General features: G+C 39.8%; 1 protein-coding gene across 3 annotated transcripts in view; it reads right to left on the bottom strand.

The window, feature by feature from the left end:
- Nucleotides 1–23,003, bottom strand: part of asic1b (acid-sensing (proton-gated) ion channel 1b) — a 256,548-nt gene that overhangs the window by 170,823 nt on the left and 62,722 nt on the right. For all 3 annotated transcript variants that reach the window (XM_074641573.1, XM_074641581.1, XM_074641564.1), the window contains one exon: nt 14,221–14,416. In XM_074641573.1, the coding sequence (XP_074497674.1) occupies nt 14,221–14,394 (174 nt within the window). In that variant the 5' untranslated portion in view covers nt 14,395–14,416. The remainder of the gene's footprint in view (nt 1–14,220; nt 14,417–23,003) is intronic.

Here is a 23,003-nt window from a genome sequence, read left to right on the forward strand (position 1 = left end):
ATATCCTGTTGTGGGTGGGGAACAACGAGGACAGCCGGTGACGCAATCATGCGGGAAAGAACGATAACCAATTGAGAACCAAGCTGACTGAAGCGGAAGGACAACAACCGCAGTAATGGTGGCCGTGGCTAATGCATGGGCTAATGCAAAACTAGAATCATCATTTTTCTTTTTTCTTCGTAAATTTTCAGTACAAAGTAGTGAAAAAACTAACATCGCTAATTCTTCCTGCCATGGTTGTTTAGACTAAAGTCATGTTTGATCGCGAGAGACTTTGCGAGGTTTCTGTTTTTTGATGTTCATGAAATAGTCTGTTAGTGTGTGGTGTGCTGCTGTTTCGGCCAAAACGTAGCTCAACACACACTATAGGAACAAAACTATTAAATCTAAACACACAATATGTAATTCCTGCTGCTAGGCGGCTCTCAATCAAAACAATAACAAAAGGAGTAGTTTGATGACATCGTGAAGTAGCGTGGGATCATGGGAGTTGGTGTCTTCACCATTGCCGATGAAAATCTATCTGACGTGACTCAGGCAGAAATCATGTTCACAGGCGAGGTAATGTGTAAAGGTTTTATTCATGTTACATTTAGTCACGTTTATTCACGTTATGTCATTACATTCTAATGAAACAGCCGCAGGGAACGTAACGTTAGATGAGTCGACCGTCCACATAGCTAATGTTACTGTAACGTTAGCTAAAGTTATGTGGCGAACCGCAGTCAAAACAATTATACTAAAAAGAACTTTCTGAGCGTGCCTCATCACAAGTGTTCAAAAATGACGCATTATCCGGTGTATCCCGTGTTTCCCCGGGAATAAAAACATATATAAATTAAAAAAACATTTAACATAGGTAGAGTCATTTTTAAACATTTTAATGCGGAAATGATTCATATTATACCTTTAACATAACATGGTGTTATGTGAGGGGTCTCTCACATTTTCAACATCTGTTAAGATTTGAAAAATCTTTTAGTGTGGGCCAGCCAGTTTCGTGTTTCATTGGATGTACATGTATATACACGGCAAGATCAAAACGGTCAAAAGTTCAGTTCTTGATGTCACTATTCTGAGAGGTGCTGAAAGCCTGCAGACACCACTGGCTGCATCTGTAACAACTTGCATCAGTTGTCTTCTACTTTGATCAACATCAAATGGCAGAGAACTAATACGGCCTTTCCAAATTGGACGTTTTGACCTTTCCTTTATGGTGGCGTTATCTGGCCAATCACTTAAATTACTTAAATTTAAATCTAAATACCAAACGCTGGATAAAAGTAATTTTTCAGGACACCATGAATGTGTGTTTGTCAAGGCAACAAATGAGTCTCTTCCTGCTCTTTCAACACACAGTGAAGAAGTGAAATTAGATGAAAATGCTGGAAATGCTAAAAAGTCAGAGAATGGTTAGTTGATGTGATCCAGGTGACCAAAACGAAGCACAAGGACATTGGCAATCAAGCAGATATCTATGACGGTACTCGAAAATGAGGCCACTACAGTTGGTGGTTTGGCTTTTTATGTTTACTAAGACACAGGGTCAGAAAAACTGGCAACAGCCTCTTTGACAAAGTCTGATAAACAGACTCCAAGGTTGCACGAGTGGAGTGAGCCACTTGTTGGATCCCGTCTCTATTGTTTAGGTAACGTATCATGCGATCTTAACTCCACTACAACCTTCCTTCCTCCTTTCATAAACAATAATCTCAGTGCTTATCGGCCCAGCTGTTGGCTCCTCTGGTAAACAGGAGCATAAACTCAGTGACAGAATAGGGGTGCAGCGGTTGTATTTTAGCTCGGTCCACTCTGCTGCCACCTCCCATCTACTGATTTGTAACCCAGACCTGGCACATCCGTTGTAACTGTCAGTCTGGCATTAGGACAAAATTACTTTCCCGTATTAAAAGAGAAATGCTGCAGTGGCCAAAGTTGCAGCATTACAGGAACGCCCTTTCTTTGCCTATATGACAAACACAACCTCAAGAATCTTAGCGCCTACAGTTAAGGACATATGTACAAATGTATAATGTTACAGATCAACCCCAAATTCAAAAACACAGATGCAACTACAGACAAGCACCATACGGGAAAAAGCAGGAGCGGCAGACCTGCTCCAGTTTCGTAAATTACAACCTAAGAAACTGGCAACTTTTTCGATAGCTGTACAGCCTTAAGAGATAAAAAAAGACCATGAACTTTGCTTTTGGGAGCTTTAACCAACAAAGTTGCAGGTCAGCATTTTACTGTATAGGAGAAGCTCTTGAATCTGGATATAATTTGGAGCTTTTACTGACCTGTTCGCATGCACACCATACACACACACGCAAACACACATACACACCCACGTACACACATATTTAATACTGAATAGAGCCATAAATTAGATGGACTGCATGAATATGCTGCCTGCACCTTTCTGAGGTCTGCACACAAGGAACTGGGCGGGTGTGAACTGTACACTCAGCAATCTGTAAATGATTTCTGATGCTTTTAAAATCCCTCACCAGCCCCCACCGCTGGGAGAGGGAAAAAAAAAATCCATCGCAAGGGAATAGTGAGATAAAAAAGACTGCGAGCTGAGGAAACATTAAAAGATAATGACTGACAGTTGTCTTCAGCAAAGAGGAGAAAGGTTAAGAAAGAAAAATGTAGGATGCAACACAGAGGTTACAGAGGTTAGAATTATGTTTATATATATCTCATCAATTATACTATATTATATATGGTAATTAAACATTCAAAAGTGACATTCAGCAGGCAGCATGGATGAGGATGAGAAAAAGAGGACTGCTTCGGGATCCTGCAGGCAGAGTCTGATTATTGAAACACTGCTGGAAGGCATGTTCGTTTAAACTGGTGGATGTCTGATCTGGCAGCTACACACCACTATCGCTACCGCTCACTGAAGCACTGAGCCACTGTCTTCACTCAGGACAGCCCGGATTTGAAAACTACCAATTATTGAAGTCTTTCTTTTTTCTATTTGAACATCGGGCCCTGCAGCCACCTTCTGGTGTTACTCCAGGAGGTCCACTGTGACCAAGTCCAACACACAAAAAAGTATTTTTAATGTAGCCTCATTTTTAATTTTAGATCATTTAAATAAAATATTCATATTTGCCTGTGTGTGGGCGGACACATCACATTATTACACTTTTCAGTACAAAAGTGTTGACAAAATAAGCCAACACTCAAAATTTTGATTTTGAGAAACTGCTTTAAAGCAGCAGAGGGTAGAAATGGAGCATATCTGATTTAAAAAAAGTTATATTTCTAAAACGGTCACTATATCCTGACAGTAGTGCATGAGACAGGTAATCTGAAAAAAAATCATGTGCCTCTGTGTCCTCCGGTGCTCCTAATGGCATCTGCAAGATGACCGGAGGAAAACAACCAATCAGAGCCAGCTGTCAATCACTCGCGAACTCTGATCAAATGGTCAAACTAGGCAGCGCTGATCAAATATGAATCTATATTCTGTTACTGTAATGCCTATTTCTCGCCTCAAATGTTTTCAGAAACATCTTGTCTTGTACTGTTTAGCTGTAAAATTAGAAAGTTTGTGACCCGGCAGCCATGTTGAGATCTTTTGAAGAAATACCAAGCACCGCCCACCAGCCGGAGCACAGCCAATAGGAACGCTCAGTAGAAACACTCCCTCTGAAATGACCTGTGATTGGCCCAAGTCTCCCGTCACGGGCTAGATTGGGGGTGTAAGAACATATCGAGAAAATAGAATATCGCGATATTATGTTTTGCGATACTGAATCGATTCTGAAACACTAATAATAATGTAATATTTTACATGCAAAGATTAACTCAGTCAATACTGTTATTCATTAGCAAAGCGATATGCACTCTCAAAGTAGTGCTATGATGTTGGATTTTACAGGTACTGTGATAAATGCAAATGCAGATCCCACAGTTCTGATTGCAGAAAAAAAGTAAACTTTTTTTACTCTGATTTTATACATATGGTGGTGTGTTCTTTATTCTAAGACAGTTTTCCAAAAATTGGATTACAGAATCGCAATATATGGCCTGTATCGTGATACGTGTCGTATTGCCTGATTCTTGCCAATACACAACCTGAAATCAGAGCCATGAGGAGGAGCAGAAGTCTAGTTTTCTCTCAGAGCACTTCAATTACAATATGCTGAAAGGTTATTATGGAATTTTTCCGCAATGATGCCAAAAACCTTCTTCCTACTGAAGTCTCAAAAGTCTCAAAGATATTTTATCTGCAAACAAAAATGTTCATGTTATTTAAACGGATTGCTTCGGAAATTTCAAACCACTTTCGTCCTGTTTCTACAGAATTTCTAAATCTTGTCTTTTCTTGAAGCTTGACTTTGCCCTTAGTCAGAGGCAGATGACTGAGACGACGATATTCTCAAAGCCCCATTTTCACAAGGTTGCAACTCTGAAACTTTGTCTCAAAATACTGAAAACAAATGCAATAAACAATGGATGAGCTGCTGCCTCCAGGCCTTGGTGGGTGAACAGACGATAACAAGGACACACGGAGGTTGTTTGAGCCTTGAGTTACAAGCCTCTACAGTATATTCATCAGAAAGGAATCCAAAGAAGCATTAATCATTTCAAACGGACTGACTGACTGACTGACTGACTGACTGACTGACTGACTGACTGACTGACTGACTGACTGACTGACTGACTGACTGACTGACTGGGGCAGCTAAGACAGGTGAGCACATCAAAACCTGCTCATCACATCACATCTGAGTGAGGAAATCACAGATGTATTCAACAAAGAGCATAAAAACATAACGCCAGATAATCAGTATGTGGACCGCTTGTTCTCAGTCTTATGCGTGGCTACTCCATCGCCTTCCCTCTCACGCAACCACTTTCAGGTGTAACTCCAAAATTACCTCGACATCGATAAAAGTGCAATAATTTAGCGGATGCAGCTAAGCCCCGGGCTTCATGAAGGTAACTGCCTACATGCTTAAACATTAACAACATATGTATTAGCAATAAAAAAAATCAGACTTTAAAAATGCAGTAAACGATTTGTTTTTCTAATATGTAACAAGAACACAACAAATTATTCATTTCTTACCCCCATTGAATAAAAAACAAAGTCAAAAGGAAGTTGACAGGGTATTTTTAAGGTAGTGGAGCACCCAAGAGACAAAGGAAAAAAAACAATCAAGACAATAGCTGGTACTGTAACATGAAAACACAGCATCCCGTTGGGACCTGGTGGTGTTCCAACTGCTCTTTCCTCTCTTTATCCCCAGACGCTGAGGCACAAAGATGATAGCATCTGTACCCTGTCCTCTGTGAAATAAAGAAACGTCTTTTTGACCTGTCTGTTGCTCACCTTCCCAAGTGTCATATCTAATAATGCAGTTAAGGCAACAACAAAAAAAGCGACATCATGCAATCTCTGGAAACAAGCACATACTCTTAACTCGCAGCCGGTCATCAATCAGCTGCTGTAATTATCAGAATCAACTTTAAATGCCAAAACCATTAATCACGTTTCCCAGTAATTTATCTTTAATGAATTCAAAAGGTGTTAATGAACTAGAGGGAAGAATACAATTTGCCAAATGTAATGTACCGAGGCAAATGTACCAGGTTTGCTATAAGAATTACTAAATTATGAAAATGATGGAAAGGGGAATAAGAGAAGCAAAAAAAAAGTCAGCCCTGCTAATATGACTCTGGACGTTAATTAGTCGACTAATGCAGCAGTGTGCCACCTGCTAGTGCCATGTGAATAATCACTAAGACTGTCTGCAGAATGGAAACCATACATCCATTGTTTGTGCGGTGGAGTGGAGCGAACTGAGAGCTTTACACACTATGTGCATGCATTGAGGACCTTTGCACAGAGAGCTCACAATACCCTGCTTCTCATGCAGCTAGTGCGCCACTGCTCTCCCTCAGTGTCTATCAATCCCCACCTCTTTCCTCCTTCCTCCTGTTCCCACTGGCTGCCCGGCACCACCAACTCAGAGCCAAACAGAGGCACACAAACCAGCGTTCTTATTTCAGGACAGTTTCCTGCCCCCCCTCCCCCCTCCACTTTCTCCTCCTCTCTCTCACTACAAAGCCCTGCGCAGCCATCCGTTGCCTCTGATCTCCACCAAAGTGTTTAAAATTGATTATTTAAGGGATAAGTTCTCTCCCTCTCTTTATTTCTCTTGCATTTCTCCCCCACCCAATTCATTGTTAAAACATATTTTTTGTGAGGATAGGAGCAGTGGCAGGGTCTCATGGATAAAATTGATTCTCAGATCTCTCCTGAATTTGCCTTCATCTGTGTTTCCCTCCTTTTTTTCAACCCTGCACCTCACACATCAGGGAACTATCTCTATCAAATCATTCTGCAATTAAAAATGCAACTAAGAGGTCAGGTCAAAGGTGCCCTTTTGTGTATGTGTGTAGACATTCTTGTTTTTTTCAAAAGCCCTGTCAGGAAGTCTAGGTCTATAGTATCATTTCATCCCTGCCCTGCTGAAAAAGCCAACAACAGTGTGGACAATAATTACTGACTTCATAGTGACCACATATGCCAATATAAAACGTTTATCATTGCCAGAACCATCACATTATGCAACTCAAAAATGATTCCATCCTAAATTACATGAACGATGTAAAAATGTATGTCACAACCATCTTTCCATTTTATTTAAACTATAGTGTTTTTATGTGTGTTTTGTATGTTTTCATCATTAAAAAACTACTTTTAAGAAAAAAAATGAGCTATAAAAGTTGGCAAACTTCATAACTACACACACTCACACTCACGCACACAGACGTGACGAACAGCGTGGTTGCTCTTTAGTGTGCCTGTCACAATAACCCATAAACTATCAGCAACAAACAACCAACCTGAGTCACCATAACATCATGTGTTGCGATTGAGTGAAAACTAGTTAGCACGCAAGAAAAGAAGTTAAAAGCTAAAAGTACAGAACAGATGGTTGAAACATCTGGGTGACAGAAGCATGAATGAAAGCTTGACCAAATCTACTGGAAAAGAAAAAAAACAGACAATTCTGGTAAAACTATGTCTTGGAAGAAAAGAAATATGTTAACAATATCTTCTCTTAGATATGTACTAGCGTTCCAGTTCATACAGTATATGTGTTCGGTGTCAAATGTTTGATTCAGCATCTTAGTTGGTTGAAAAAGATATTTAGAATGGACACATTACAAAATCATTATCACCTCACAATTTCATTTGTAATTTGACAGATGATGAGAGTAAAAGATAAGACTGTGTCAGGGAGAGCCACTGGCCTCGTTACACTCAAAGGGAAAGCGTTTTTTTCATTAGGGATGCATCCATTACTCAGCAACAACCTAATTGATCCATGTCTTTGAGTTCTACAGTAATAGCAAATTGATTGATTTATCCTCAAGAGGGAAAGTGGTGGGAATTGTCCAGCCAAAAGAGAACGGCAGAATCATCGGCTTTGAGCTGATTAATGAGACGGGAATCGCTATGAATAAAACAGGGTGGAACAAAGGTGAGCTGTGTCAAAAACAGTTGATGAGGAACGGGAGATTAAAGCGCATTTGGATGTCTGATATTACAAATGACAGGTACCTCAAAGGACTCGCGTCAGTCTCAACAGTCATCACATTTAATAGCTAATAGAATTAAATTAGATTACAGCAAGAATTAAGCTAAGAAATCAGATGCCTCACGCTGGCCCCAGCGCGAAGCCTACACACGACTACTGTACCAGTATCCTTTCACCATGGCTCAGCAATGAAATACAATCCCTGTAAACATGAAGGAGGCTATTTCAGACAGAAAACACTCCTCGCATGTCTAAGGGAACACTCGGATGAATTATTACAGCAACCAATAATTCTTTTAACTTACAAATGTGACGTGAGAATTGTATTTAAGAAAGATCCCAACCTATCCTTTCGATCGATTCAAAGGGTGTTTGTGAAATGTGAACCATGGTCAGGTGTCTCAGAAAGGCTTTCTCTATTGATCTCATTAGCGACACTTCTCTGGACAACGAAGGGTGGACTCTGAGGGTCAATGCACAGCAGAAATGGAGCCAATAGCTCAATAGGATGATCATGGTAATTACGTAAGAGTCTGGGTTACACAAAGTGTTGTCACAGACTTGACAGGGAGACTAAATGGGCTGACGGGAACTATGAAAGACAAATACAAATGTCTATTATGGCAGTAATTTAAACTTGAACCCATCCACAACTGAGAGTTTAACAGATATATATCACCGCACAAAGATTTCAATCAATGGGCTTTAACTTTATTGAGGCTAACATTAATGTCACACTGCAATTTGATGCTGTTAGAGTTGAATATTGAAGTGTTTTTCAAGGAGGCTTTTGTGTGTTCGGTTTGGTAAAGAGATCAATGCAAGACAGTATTGAAGTTGTGCAATAATTCCAACATGTGTTCAAGGTCAGTTCTATCAATTAGTGTTTTCTGATTTTAATTTAGTTTAAAGGTATTAAAATGTCAACTGAAATTTAATTACTGAAATTGCACTTTGACACTTAGAAAATTTATCATCAGCGGATGTCCGCAAATCTCCCAAGGTTGCTACTTTCCTCATTTGGCTGGCAACTCTTCATCCTTGTGAATAGCGCAGGATAAATCATGCTGTTATCAAAGAAAACAGAACATAGAAGGAACTACTGGAGTAGTATTGGAGTGTACAGAGAGACTGCACGGCAGGGGTCGGAAAAAAATCTATGTATCAAGATTTTGAAATGCCAGAATCGATATATTTGCTTCATTTGATCTAAGCGGAGGTGAAATAAGTTATTCTTTCGCTTTTATTGTTGTAGTCTGAGTAACATGATGTCATATCTGTTCCTTATCCGTCAACCAAAACAAACCGCAGTGAGCTGATACGAGATAGTAGAAAACGGCAGAGGGTCCACCTGGATACGATCTGCACCCTTACATGTTAAATCCAAAGTAGTAAACACTACACATACAGTAAAGCATGGAAACACTTTGGGTTTCACACATTGCCAGGAAAAGCAGAACTAGACATCATGGCTAAAGCTGCATGCTAACTCTTCATGGACAGGAAACGTTATCGTATTGCGGTAACGTGCGGTCAAGCCAGCCGTCACTCTCATCTCTGTGGTCAAATCGGCCGATGCTACAACTGTAGAGCACCCACATACTGACATTTATGTAAAATGCATTCAAACGGCCCCGATGGAACTGACCATGGATGTGTAAAGAGAACGGAGCTGACGGGAGAGCTAGCGACGGACTTGGCGAAGTTAGAGGAAGTATACACGTGTGACTACATCTGGTTTTCAAAATAAGGTGTTAACAAAGGGAACTGTATTTACAAAATACATATATTGAAATAAGATTGATTGGATTATAGTCACCAGAAGTATAAAACATTACATGTCTCTTATAAATTAGAAATAAAATACCACTAATTTGTGAGGGAGATTATTTTTTGATTTTTGAAAGAAAAATAATGCCTGACAATGACTGATATATTTGACTTCAGGACATTGACATGATTGATTTAAATATTTTCCAAAGTAAAAGTCCCTTGAAGTGTAGGAATCAACTTTTTCCCATGATCTAGTGTTAACAAAAAAAGTTCCCAATAAATCGTAATATCGAATCTCAATTCTTGTAGAATCGCAACACTTAAAATTCACAATACATATCGAATCGGCACCCAAGTATCGTGATAGTATGGAATCGGGAGATCGGTGTATCGTCCCCCAGCCCTTCTGCACAGACAACTGTAAAGTAAAGTAAACTGACCATTGACAGGCACATGAAAAAAAAAGTAGTATAATTGTGATGATTGTCCAAATTCGTTCAAGATAGCCTGAAATCTTGACTAAATACCACCATGACCTATAGTATTTTTATTCCTTTCAATGCATTTGGATAGAAGCTGACATTTTGTTTTTAATAAAAAAAGGTATAAGAGTGGAAAGGAGAGACCTGTAGAGCTGCCATACTTCATTGTGTCTGGGCAAACAATTGGGCAGCTGGAAAAGGGAGATACAGTGCAGCTCTGCATTCTCTGCGAGGTTAAATGAGAACAAACCTGTGTGTCTACTGATAGTACTGCTATTGCTCCTACTGTTCTGGCAGCTGCTGTTATGTGTCTTTGTGCCTCTCTGCAGCACTTGACCATTATGTTCAGTCTCATCCCAAGGACTTTGTTGTTACCTGGGCCCTCTATCCACCCCTGTCTCTCTCTTGTTCTTATTTTCTCTCTCATGTGCCGTCTCTTTCTTTCTCTCTTTCCGCCAACCCCCTCTTAGCTTCAGTTTTGCAAAGTTATAAGTCTGTCAGAGTTTCCCCCGGTGATTGAAGTCAGACGTGGGAGTCTTGAAGTGTTCAAAATGAAATAACTCAGATGTTCAATCGCCTATCAACATATTATCTGCAGAGAGTTCCACAGGGATGCACGAAGACAGACTGTGTACCCAATCGTTTTCTTCTTACGCTGATTCTGTACAATCACGATTCCTCCATGTGTCGACGCATGTGTCTCTTTAATTAAACACAAGGTCATAAAAAAATCAAATTATGGGCCTTGTATTTCGCTCACTTTTTAGCGATTTCTTATTATCTCCTGCAGCTATGGTTCAGAAGCTGTAGGTCACCTATTAATATTAATTGAGGGTAATTTTTCTTCCCCGCTGTTCTTTAATATCAGCGGAGCTAAAAGACGTAAGCCAAACCTTCTGCATTCATAATTAGCAAAAGTCTTTTCCAAGGAGAAAGAGGAGGCAGGGACACAATGAGTGGAATAGAGGAGTGTCAGAGATAGAGGGAGGTACTAATCTGTAACACTTTCAGCAGTAATGACTGGAAATTGGTTCTATGGCACTGTGTCCCACTGGGTATTGGGACCAGTGACCATTAATGATGATAACATTGGCCTCTGACAAGGACTGTGCTTCAGATCGGATAATGGCGGACTCAACACCTGAACCTGAAAACAGTGTGAAATCAATTCCATCCGACCAAGTCCATTCATCCATCAGAACATTAGACGGTATTACATTGCGGATTCTCACCATCCCATCTGAGACTGTCTGCATTAAGTGCTACCATCGCTGCGGTCTGACTGTTTTATCTTCCGTCTCTATCAGAGCACTGATAAAATGATGCGATGCAACCGGACTTCCTGATGCCATATGTAGAGGAGACATTTGTTTCTGGCTATCTTCCACGGCCAGGGAGCAGCTATACAGCGAGGCACGCTGCCGATGCTGGGGGTAAACAAGCAGAAGCTGCCGACAGTGTTAATCACAGTTTTACTGGTTCCATGCTCTGGGGTTTTGGAGGCAGAGACTGGTGGGAGTGTTCGTCATGCTTTTTTTTTTGCTTTTTCTATCATACTGAGGATTCTTTCCACACCATTAGTGCTCTCTGCTGAGCTGTTCTATACAGGTCCACTACTGTACTAATACAGTAAACCCTGCAAAGCACCATCTGCCATAAGCACAACTAACTACAGTAAATGTGGTCACATCAGCACATTAGAGGAGCCACACCATGTGGGCCAGGTTGCAGCCCACTGCTGTACTACATGGTTTTACAGGATATGGGGGGGGGAGAGATATTCTACCTCAAAGGACCACTGAAGGACACAGGGTGTAATAGTGAGACACTGGGCCATATTAAATAATCATGTTCTTGCTTTCTTTCAGACACACTCTGCTTACATGCATGCATGTTATTCATCAAACTGGTGAACTGGTCTGGAAGAACGCCTGTAATGTAACTCTCTCTCTGTATGCATATAAAGAGTAAATGGACTTGCATTTATATAGCGCTTTTCTAGTCTTCCGACCACTCAAAGCTCTTTACACTACATGTCAGCATTCACCTATTCTAACACACACATTCATACACTGATGGCAGAGGCTGCTAAGGTGCCAACTTTGCCCTTCAGGATCTAATCTAAATACTCATTCACACACCGATGGCTATGCCTTCGGAAGCAATTTGGGGTTGAGTGTCTTTCTCAAGGACACATCGACATGTGACCCGGAGCAGCCAGGGATCGAACCACGACCTTCCGATTGGTGGACATGTTTCATGTATTATTATTATATTTGTCAAATGTCTCAGCCTCTAAAGCAGTGATTCTCAAAGTGGGGTCCGTGGCACTCGGTAAGGGGGTTCGCAAAATAATTTGCTGTAAATTATAAAGTTGTGCTGTATTAAAAAGTGCATATCGACAGATAGGGACCATTAGCATAAGCCTAACCAAAAAGTTCATTATTTTTAAATTGAAGCACTTAAAGTCAGCTTTAGACGGGTAAGTTGTTTAAAAGTCTGCATTTATTAGGACTATGCCAGTCTTGCTGCTGTTCATTCTCTGAAAGCTTTTAAGATCAATTACTTGAGAAGTGTAAATGCTGTCAGGTTGAGTCCAACTGCAATTTGAATAAAACTACCCTCTTTTTAAAAGTATATAAGTGGTATTACCTTGATTCAAATTGAAATGTTTCTGTTTAACACTATGAAATAGGTCTGAAGTACATTGAGTTCAAAAGAGTGCAGTATCTACAAAATGCACCAAATAGGAGATATTCAGTGATCTATGACGACTGGACTCTTCGTGAGACATTTACAAATGTGTATTAGGTCGCAATCACTACGGGATCCTCAAGAGACATAAACCTTATCAATACAGTGCCATCCTCACTCGCCACCTGCTCTGGCATGAGCATCTGCTGGATAGTTGCTCCGTCTGGATTCGCTCCCTCTCCCACAACAGGCTGCCACTGTTTGCAATGTGTGACATTTTACTGTGGGTCCCCTTTTTTTTCTTCTGAGCCTTGTTATGTTTTTAGGATTTTTTTTCAGTCACCTGAAACAATTTTTTTCTGAGTTGGAGTTGCCTTCTGTCCATCTAAATGTTTTGGTGTTCTTTTTCTAAATGTATTAATAATTCCTTTTCAGCATCAACAAATTTAGCATTTCAATTCTTAAACTGGTTAAGAGCTTTCCAAGTTTACATTACAGCAATTTCACTCACAAAAACAAGGTGTCCCCACTCGCTAATACAGTAGTAACTGTTGCCTTACTTACTCTGACAATAAAACAGCAGGAACCTTTAGGGGAAAAAAAGATATTCATCTGAATGAAAAGGTATGATTTGAAATGGTCAGTGAAGAAATATCCGCCAACTCTGCAGCTCTGTTTCACTGTATTGTATTACGGCCCAAATATTTACTGTATGGTTGAGAGTCACCGCACTTATCAACCCAATTTCCAGCAGCAGTAAGCAGCCGTTCTCAGCAAACAAGCTCTGATAAACACACCGCATGCTACCAAACCGCAGACAAAGAAATTCAGATGATGAAGAAAGTCAAACATCCAGCGAATTAAAGAGAAAGAACTGCTAATTTTCTCCTTTTTTTCTGCAACAATTCAATGTCCATACATTTCCTGGTGTCAGCAAAATGCACATTAAATTACAAACCAATTCTGTGAGTGTGTTACCTACAAAACAAGTCAATAGTGCAGTCAGTGTCTCTATAAATGTAAACAGGTGTTGTGGCTTCAGACAGCTTAGCTGTTCTCTTTACTGCTGCTGTATCTGATGAAGCCATACAACGCTCAACAGATATAAAGGTCACACGGCTTCCAGGTAATAACTGGATGTCTGTAACCATCCGACAGATGAGAGAAAACAAACACTCACAGAAAATCTCCCAGAGCAACCAATTTTTTAACTTCGTACTCATAAAGCAAGCGTTATGGCACTGACCCAGGGTTCAGCAAAAAAACAAGTTTCAACCTTTTATGAGAGCATTGCTCAACCTTTGAGAGACTGTAGACTAGCGCACTAAGGCCAGCAGCACACGTCTACATGGTGTGTATCTAAGATGTACACTTAGTGGCCCTTGGCCAGTGTACACAATGGTTCTCAGTCCCATCCTGAGGGGCAACAGAGGGATCTGGACTGATTGAACTGAGGATAAAAACTGAGGATAAAAACACAGTCTATACAATTCACTACCATATATATATCCTGTCGGGTCATTTCCCAAAAGCAAACTTCAACGACGGCTGCTCGGCTGAGATCATATTATATAGATGTTATAATAAACTTTTTCCAACGCTGACCTTGTATTACAAACATGCTCAGTTGACCCTCGTCTTGGCAGACCTCAGCGGGCCCCGCGGAGGACATTTAACTATTGATACGCCTGACTCACCACTTTGAAGTCTTCAGCACTGCACTCCATGCCCCGGTAGTAGCAGGAGAGCAGCATGTCCTTGATGTCGTGGCCCGTCCGGTCGTAGAATTCGCGCATGTTGAAGGGGCGGGGCTTATAGTTGTCAAAGTCGGCCCTCTCCTTCAGCACCTCCATGACATTTTCCTCCACCATGTGTGGGTCCCGGATCTCATACCTGGACAAGAAGGTTCTGGACTTAGTTAATGTGGACATAGAAAGCACTTTAATGAATACACACGGAAGCACTAATAAACCACCTTGTCTAATTTCTTAATTTTGGCATAAAACCAACATAACAGCACTCTAATATTATGATCACATGACAATGTTTTGTTCTACTGTATTCTCAAAGTAGGTATGGAACGATATGAAAATGTCATGTCACGATTCTCCTGTCCAAAATAATTGCAATTCACAATATTATACCGATAATCATCAATAAATATGCTTGAAACTCTTAAAATGGCACTACAACAAACTGGAATCACTCTTCCTTAAGAAACTAATATTTTTATTGTATCACAGAGAACATAATTTTTTGTGAAAAAAAACCATCTTAAATACGGTAATCATAAACCATAAGGTGCCCATGCATAAACAAAGGATAAATAAATTAAAAAAATAGCAACATTGTCTGTTCTTTCTTACATGATAATACCTGTATTTATTTAATCAGGCTCTCTTTTTCACTTCTCTATGATAGTTTTTCAAGTCGCTCGAGAGAATATTCAATCCCAATTATCCCGATAATAGAAATTCACCATGCTCAATTTATTGTCACATTTTTTATCACAATCAGTGATAAAGTCCTATATCGTCCTATCCCTATCTCAAAGAAACAAATGTAATCTCAAAATCACATGCAATCACATGCATCATAAATTGCTGCGTGAATCATAAGAAGGTATTTTTTTAAATGGTTTACTTTGAAATGAATACTCTGATATGAACAGCAAACAACAGAATAGTGCAGACATCAAAAAAGTTAAATTATCTTTTACAAATTATTTTATACCCTAATCATTTATTTTCTTTAAACACAAAACTTTAACCTACCCATGAAAGAGTAAAAAAAATGTACACGACCTCAATGAATTCCCGTAGACAGACAGTAGAGCAAGACACAACTTTAGCTGTACCTCAATTCCATTTCTAAAAGTGCATTTAAAGAGTTTGGCAGGCAGACAGGCGTTTTTTGGCAGGACAATTGGGATTGACATGTAAAAAATTAACAGAGAAGGAGCAAAAAAGAGCACATTCACCCTCTAACTGAACAACATATGTGCATGCCAGCTCTCCCAGTCCTGCAGTTAACAAGCACTCAAAATATTATCCACATGTTGTCTGAAACTGGCAGCGTAGCGGTGGCATGCCAGCCTCCATGAGTGGCGCTGAGTGGGGGGGAAAATGGCTCATTATAGAAACGATGGGAGTATTTCCTTTCACACAATCATGTTAATCATTCTGCCAAATAATTAGGATTAACTGTGGTGGCAAAGTGTTTTCACGTAGCAAGCATAACAGTGTTCATAATGCTGTAATTCAGATCCTGGGCACTCTGGAAAAGAGTACAGACACTATTTAGCAAAACACTTCACATAGCATCTGCTGCATGTTTTTTCTCAAAGGCAAAGCGTAATTAGGTGTTTCATGTAGGGAAGCGAGCACACTGACTCTTGTTCTGTCTCTCTTTCCTCCACACAAACACATAAAAACACAAAGTATGATTCATTTGCATGTATCAACACACATCAAAACTGAAACTCAACTGAAATAGCCATGCAGTATAGGCCTACTCGCAGAAAGCAAACACTGGAGAAGTCATTTATGACATGCCTCTGCCTGACAACCACCATCAACCTCCAGCACCTGCTCACAGTCAGTCAGAGATATAAATTAACCTCAATTAACTGGTGTGGCCCTGCTTGGAGAAAAAGACAGCCCGTTGATGACCCCTGCTGAGCAATGGGCCATCAGTGGTACAAGCATTCCAAATTATGGGATGCTAAGATTAAGCACTACTGACAGACACTTATGAGAATAATTAGCGAGGACACACAGAGACTATCAGAGTGAATAGCACTGTAAAAGACTGCATAATGGTTTATCGAATTAACTGAGCAACAGGGTAGTCGTTCCTTCTATCTCTTCCAAATTAGAGTACTGCAAAGTAGTGAAGTAAGGGGTTTTGATATGAAGTCCTGCATTTGTGTGTAATGTCAGAGCAGCAGCCATGTTATAATACGGTTCATATGGTGTTATTGCAATAATTATGGACAACTCATTTTACGAGGTCTGCCCCCCCTCTTAGTCAATTGCGGTTCCCAACCTTTTTTCTTAAGGGACCCCTTTTCTATCATTCACTAAACTGACAACCCCTGACTAAGTGACATATTTTGTGGATATTTCAAATTAAATTCAATGCATAACAATAACAGTACAGAACAACTGATAAACTGCACAATTATCCCAAAGAGTAAATGCAATAACTGCAGGAAGTTTGTGTAAAACGAGCAATTTGGATGAAGTTTGATGAGATTATTTCCTGTGAATATTGCATCAGAGATTAGTTTTCCTGTTATTTTTATGAGCTTTTAATACAATTCTCTGTATTGTGTATTTCTTTTAATTTTTAACAATCAATCATACTTAATAGGCAAGGCAAGGCAGCTTTATTTGTCTAGCACATTTCAGCAACAGGGCAATTCAAACTGCTTTACATAAACATTCAAAAGAACATTAAGACATAATTAAAACAGTTATAAAAACATAAAAACGTTAAAGATTAGAAAATAAAAACAAGCTAAAAATAAAAGCTAGGATAGAAGCTAAAATAGAATATGACACACAAGAGTAAAAGCTCTAGTGCAGTATAAGATCATTATTTGGTTTAATAAAAGGCAGCAGCAAACAGGAAAGTTTTAAGCTTTGATTTAAAAGAAATAAGAGTTGGAGCGTTCCTGCAGTTTTCGGGAAGCTTAATAGGCCTCTTTTTGGCTGGACCGCAGAGGGCCAGCCCTACAAACGCAAAAGTCTGTCACTGAGTGACTGACTGACTGAGTGATGAAGTTACACGATTGGTCGGCCGAGTGTCGGAGATTCCTCATTGGCCGTTCCTCTTTTAAAGTGAAAAGGCAGGGAACAGTCCTTAATGTAAATGAGCCTGTCCGGCGCGACAAGTCCGGCTCACAAAACTTGGACCAAGCTGTCAAACTAGGCGATCTACTTCTAAAATGAAACGAGATTCAGCAGTGGCATCGCCTATTTCTTGCTTAAAATGTTTTCAGAAGTAGATTTTGGTGGATTGTTTGGATGGAATAACAGAAAGTTTAAGAGCAGGCCGCCATGTTGTTTCCTGTTTGAAATGGCAAGCAGAAAACCAGAGACCAATCATGTGCATTCCACGATAGGGTACGTCACCGCTTGAACGGCCAGCTGAGTGGAGCAGCGTATCCTCTAGTGTCCTCGCCGGACCTGGTGGACATGTAGCGCTGGATCTACCATTATAGACATGATCACTGACTATTTTTGTGACAATTTAGCCACAAATTCACAGACTGACCATACTCGGTCCGGCCATATACTCCGTTTTGATCGAGTCTTGTTTGACATATTCAGTGAAGACGCTTGGCCAGTGTTTTATTAGCTCTTAGCTTGTTTTAACTGTGTACTATTCTAATGCGGTATGAGGCTGTTTAACAGAGGGATGGCTCTGTGAATATCAGGTCTTCACCGTGTCCTCATTTTTTTTTAAAGTTGTCTTACACACCTTAAAATCAAGAAGGCCTTGCGACCCACTGTGAAGCTTTGGCGACCCCTAGAGGGGGTCAGGATGCCCAGGTTGGGAACCAGTGGATTCGTCAACTAATCGGTCATTTTAGTCTTAGTCCACTAAGAGTTCTTTCATCAATTAGTTGTTTTTATGCTTTTTTCACGCTGAAGGACTTATCTCCAATAAACTTATGAGCACGTCTCTGGTAAACACAAGATTAAAAGTGGTGCTTTTGTGTGATTATTTGTGAAGAAATTCAGTTTTAAAGATCTGTGGATTAAATCAACGAATCAATTTGTCAACAAAATCGTATGAGCGTTAGTCGACTAAGAATTTCTTTGGTTGAGGACAGTCCTACAATTTACATTTGCAAACATGAATAAGCCAAAGCTAGAGAAAGGCGAGTTAGAGTTGGAAACCATGAGAGACAGAGAGAGACAAAGGCATACCCTTCTCCCCCGACAATGAATGACTCTGTGGACGCTGACAGCGGAGTTATTTCTCATGGATATGGGCACTACTTCAAACCATAATTGGTGGTAAATCTTAATGGATTTTTTTTTAATTCCACAAGGTCAAGCTTTGTCAGTACTCATGAACACGATTTTGTCCCTTGATGATGGGAATAATTTAAGTTGATCCATGAATAAAAAATGAAATATTACATTCTTTCTTTTGTGAGCGCTGCCTTAATATTCAACTGGCGATGTATTTTTAACTAGTGTCCCAACCAAATTGCAAGAAATGTAATATGTTCCACTGCAGCCACAGTGTTGTTTACCTGCTACAAAAGGAATGAAATAAAAAATATTCACCATGCGAGACAGCATGTGCTGTAATTTGAAAAGAGGACTGTTTCTCTCCACTACGCTCATCATAACACTCGAGAGAGATGGGAAGCCGTCATGCTTCATGTTGAATGGAGTTAACACTGCTGTGACAGAGAAGATTGGGACTTTTGCTCTGACCAAGAGTTGAATTCAATGCTACACAATATTGTCTACAAATTCAACACTGCAACATCAAAGATCAGGTGTAACATGACATCCAAGAACAACCAAATGCTCGCAGAATATGACAGATATTTCATCAGTTAATTACTATGACAATTTATCTAATAACTCCTCCAATACAAAGATTTAACAACCGTCACTATCACACTCTTACAGTAAATTATATACAGTATATTACAGTATATCATCATATTACAGTATACAGTGAGTAAAATATCAGTATTACCATGCAGTGTTTTAACATATCTGCCTCTAACTGTCTCCACAAATTCAAAGCAAACTCTTCAAATCATCTCTGGCTGATGTTTTTCACAGTGTTGTATTTTTCATTAGGAGTGACAGCTGTCTCCTTTTAATTTCTCTTTCTAATAAAAACAATATCAGAAGATTAAAAGACATTTAAAGACAAGACCACTTTGCTCAAAGATGAAATAGACGATAAACTCAAGAAAGCTTATTCATTATAGTTGCTGTCCTTACTATAATAATACATCAAGCTGTTGAAACGATAATGTAGGGTTGAAAATTAACTGCAATAGTATAGTGTGAATGTGTGAACAGTTTTAATTAAATAGTTTTTAAAGATTACAGAGAGAGATGTGTGGGTTTTAGGTGGAGTGACAGAAGCTCTGAATAGAGCTAAACTATACATCCTTCATTAACACATGAAAACAGACTTTATCATGAATTACCTATGCTTCAGGAATACACAATGCATTAAGTGTTTCATCTTGGGGAACATTTAATCATGAATTTGAATTTCAAAGACTTAAAGCTGCAGTGGGTAGAATTGGAACAAATATGATTAAAGTAATTTTTATAAAAACTTATTTTTATGAAACAAATTACTATATCCTGCATGAGAAAAAATGCATGTGCGTCTGTGTCCTCAGGTGTCCTCTGGTGCTCCTAATGACATCTGCAAGAATTCACAGACTGGAGGAAAACAACCAATCAGAGCCGAGCTGGAGTCTGCCGTCTCTGAGCAGCTCTCGATCACTCGTGAACTCCGATCAAACGGTCAAACTAGGCAGCGCTGAGCAAATACGAATCAAGATTCTATTACCTTTATGCCTATTTCTGGCCTCAAATGTTTTCGGAAACATCTTGTTTCTAGTGTACTGTTTAGCTGTAAAATGAGAAAGTTTGCTCTGGCCGGTGGGTGGTGCCTCGTTTTGTCTCAACAGGGCGGCCTGGTCATCAACATTTGAGGCCAGAAACAGGCATTACAGTAACAGAATCTTGATTCATATTTGATCAGCGCTGCCTAGTTTGACAGTTTGATAGGAGTTTGCCAGCTGACCAGAGACTGCTTGGCTCCAGCTCGGCTGGGATTGGTTTAGATTTGGGCGCAGTAAAAACTTGCAAATGTCATTAGGAGCACGAGGGGGGGAGGGGGCAGAGGAACATTGTTTTTTTCACAAGTTATCTATCTCATGGAATACTGTCAGTATATAGTGACAGTTTTATAAAAATAACTTTTTGCATCATATTTGCTCAGTGACCAACTGCAGCTTTAAGGCTGTGTAGAAAAATGAGTCACAACTTGGCTATAATTTACAGTAACAGTAACCTTTACTGTAACCTTTTATTTAAAGATCCCAAATTGTAGAAAATTAGATTTCCATGTCTTTCTTTATTATAAAGCAGGTCTAGCTGCTATATAAATACTGTGAAAGTATCAATATACTCAATTCATGGAGAAATGCATTCAGCCCGTATTCAGAAACCTTTTAAACGAGCCATCAGAATTTCCGTAAGACTGTGATGTCACAACTATACAGTCACCGGTAGAAGTGCCGCTAAACTCTGTGTAGCTGACACACACAGTGAGTCCCCGGATGAAGTGACGCTGTGAAGACGGCGATAGCACAGATGCGGAAGACCTGAAAACGCTGACCAATAAGAGCTGACAAACAAGAGCTTTTTTTCGGGAGGGGGGCTTCAAGAGACGGGCGCTAAAAACAGAGCTTTTTAGACTGTGGGTGAATACAGGTATATTAAGACAGGCGGTATGAGAACAATAATGTGTTTGAACATTAAAGCATGTAAATGTGTTCTAGTAGAAACCCAGAATACAGGTATGAACCTGAAAATGAGTATGATGTATTTAGATGATATGAAAGTCAGCTAGATATATCAAAAGATGCAATAGTAATTGCAACAGCGAGTTAAGTACGATTGATTCACTAGATAATCCCAGTGACAGGAATGGTAATGTTTGGATAAAATTCATCATCTGGGGCCCTGGAAATGGCAGGTGAAATCACACAGGCCAGTTAATGACTAAAAAGTTGCATCTTTGATAAAAAGCAGCCCAAAGCTATAGTCCAGTGCTCTGTCCCACGCTGGGACTACATCACTACGTCGTCATGGTTTGTTCTAATAAGAAGATACAGCCTGTTGTGGTATATTCTGAACTTAATTGAATTGTATCCTGAGCCTCTGTCTTATAAGCAACACAAAGCTGCCAGGAGAGCACTCAAGACGCTGTGCTCAGATCCCCGAGTCAGGAGGCTTTAGTTGAAGCGCATACAATCACAATAATATGGGTAGATTTTTAATATAGCCCTGCCACTGCTCCCTAAAGCAATCACAGCAAACTTGCTGCGTAGGGGCGGGGGTGACTAAATTGGATTATGGGCCACAAGCACTTTAATTTTCTTGCGGTGACTAAAGCGAATGAAGGAGCATCTGCATCACTTTGCCACGTCGCTCAGAGGAGTGAGTAAATACTAGCAACCACTGATTTTCAGAGTGAACTTTGACAGTCACAAAACTCAGCAATTTACATTCTCAGTTAACAAAAGAATTAATGAAAAAAAATCATCCTCCATAGAAGTCCATACTACCATTGTATTACGTTGGGTGTTAATACCACAGGCTGTGTGACACAACAATGAACACATCTTGATATAATCTCAGGTAATTATCCAATTAGCACTAATTGAACTCATACACTACAGAGGATTGTATTGTTTGTGCGGTGTCCTTGAAAATGAATAACTTGCAATGATCCCTGGTAGCGGAGTTTTGATAATCACATCTTAATGACAGTGCACCTGTGACACAGCTATTATGCCACTTTAGACGAGATCACAGAGATGCAAATTAGGGCCACCGAGAGGTCAAGCGAACCCAAACAAATCTCTGTTTTATTGATAAGCAATCACACAAAGAGGAAGCGTACAGTAATGACATGCAACGCCTTGCGATGGTGGATCACATTATCTCTTAAAAACCTTGACCCCCACACTAAATTGCCTGCTTATGTCTCCCCAGTGATAATCTCCTCTCTGATAAACAATCACAATATAAATGCAAATGAACCCACATTTGAAATAGTCAGCTTTAGAAAACAACTCTTTGGTTTTGTATTTTCAGTATGATGACCTGGCCTCCCCATGTCCTCTCATAAGCAGTTTTTTTTACACCAGTAAAATCCTGATTAGGTGCCTGTGGTCTTGCTGAGACAGATAACGCGGCCAAAGTTATCGAGCGTTCAGAGCATGTTTGCAAGCTTAGGAAACATGCTAAAGCTCGAGAACTGTGTAAGCAGACGACTCGCTTCTCTGACTTTCATGAGCTGATCTGACATTTTTTGGCAGCATGCACCACATAGACAACACCTTTATCCCAAATGACCTTTCTTTTGTTAATTATCATATAATTGCCCTTGCGACATAATAAAAATAAAACAGAGCAATTTACTAGTAATGTTCTGCACTGCCGAGTGTGACTTCAACCTGCAAGAACACAAAGAGAAAGTGTTTTTTTTTTTTTTTTTGGTAGAGAATCTGCTGGAGTGGAGTTAAGGTGAAGTTAGTAGCTCAGCTATAAACTTCATGTAGGACAGTCTGGCATCACTGCATAGCTGGATATTGTCTTGCTGCTTCCTCCTGAGACAGAGATGGACACAGACTCACAGCTGCAGGACACTTTGTTTTTGCCATTTTCTAAAAAGAAAAAAAACACAC

The sequence above is a fragment of the Sebastes fasciatus genome, chromosome 1 (genome assembly GCF_043250625.1).
Source record: "Sebastes fasciatus isolate fSebFas1 chromosome 1, fSebFas1.pri, whole genome shotgun sequence".
NCBI lineage: Eukaryota > Metazoa > Chordata > Actinopteri > Perciformes > Sebastidae > Sebastes > Sebastes fasciatus.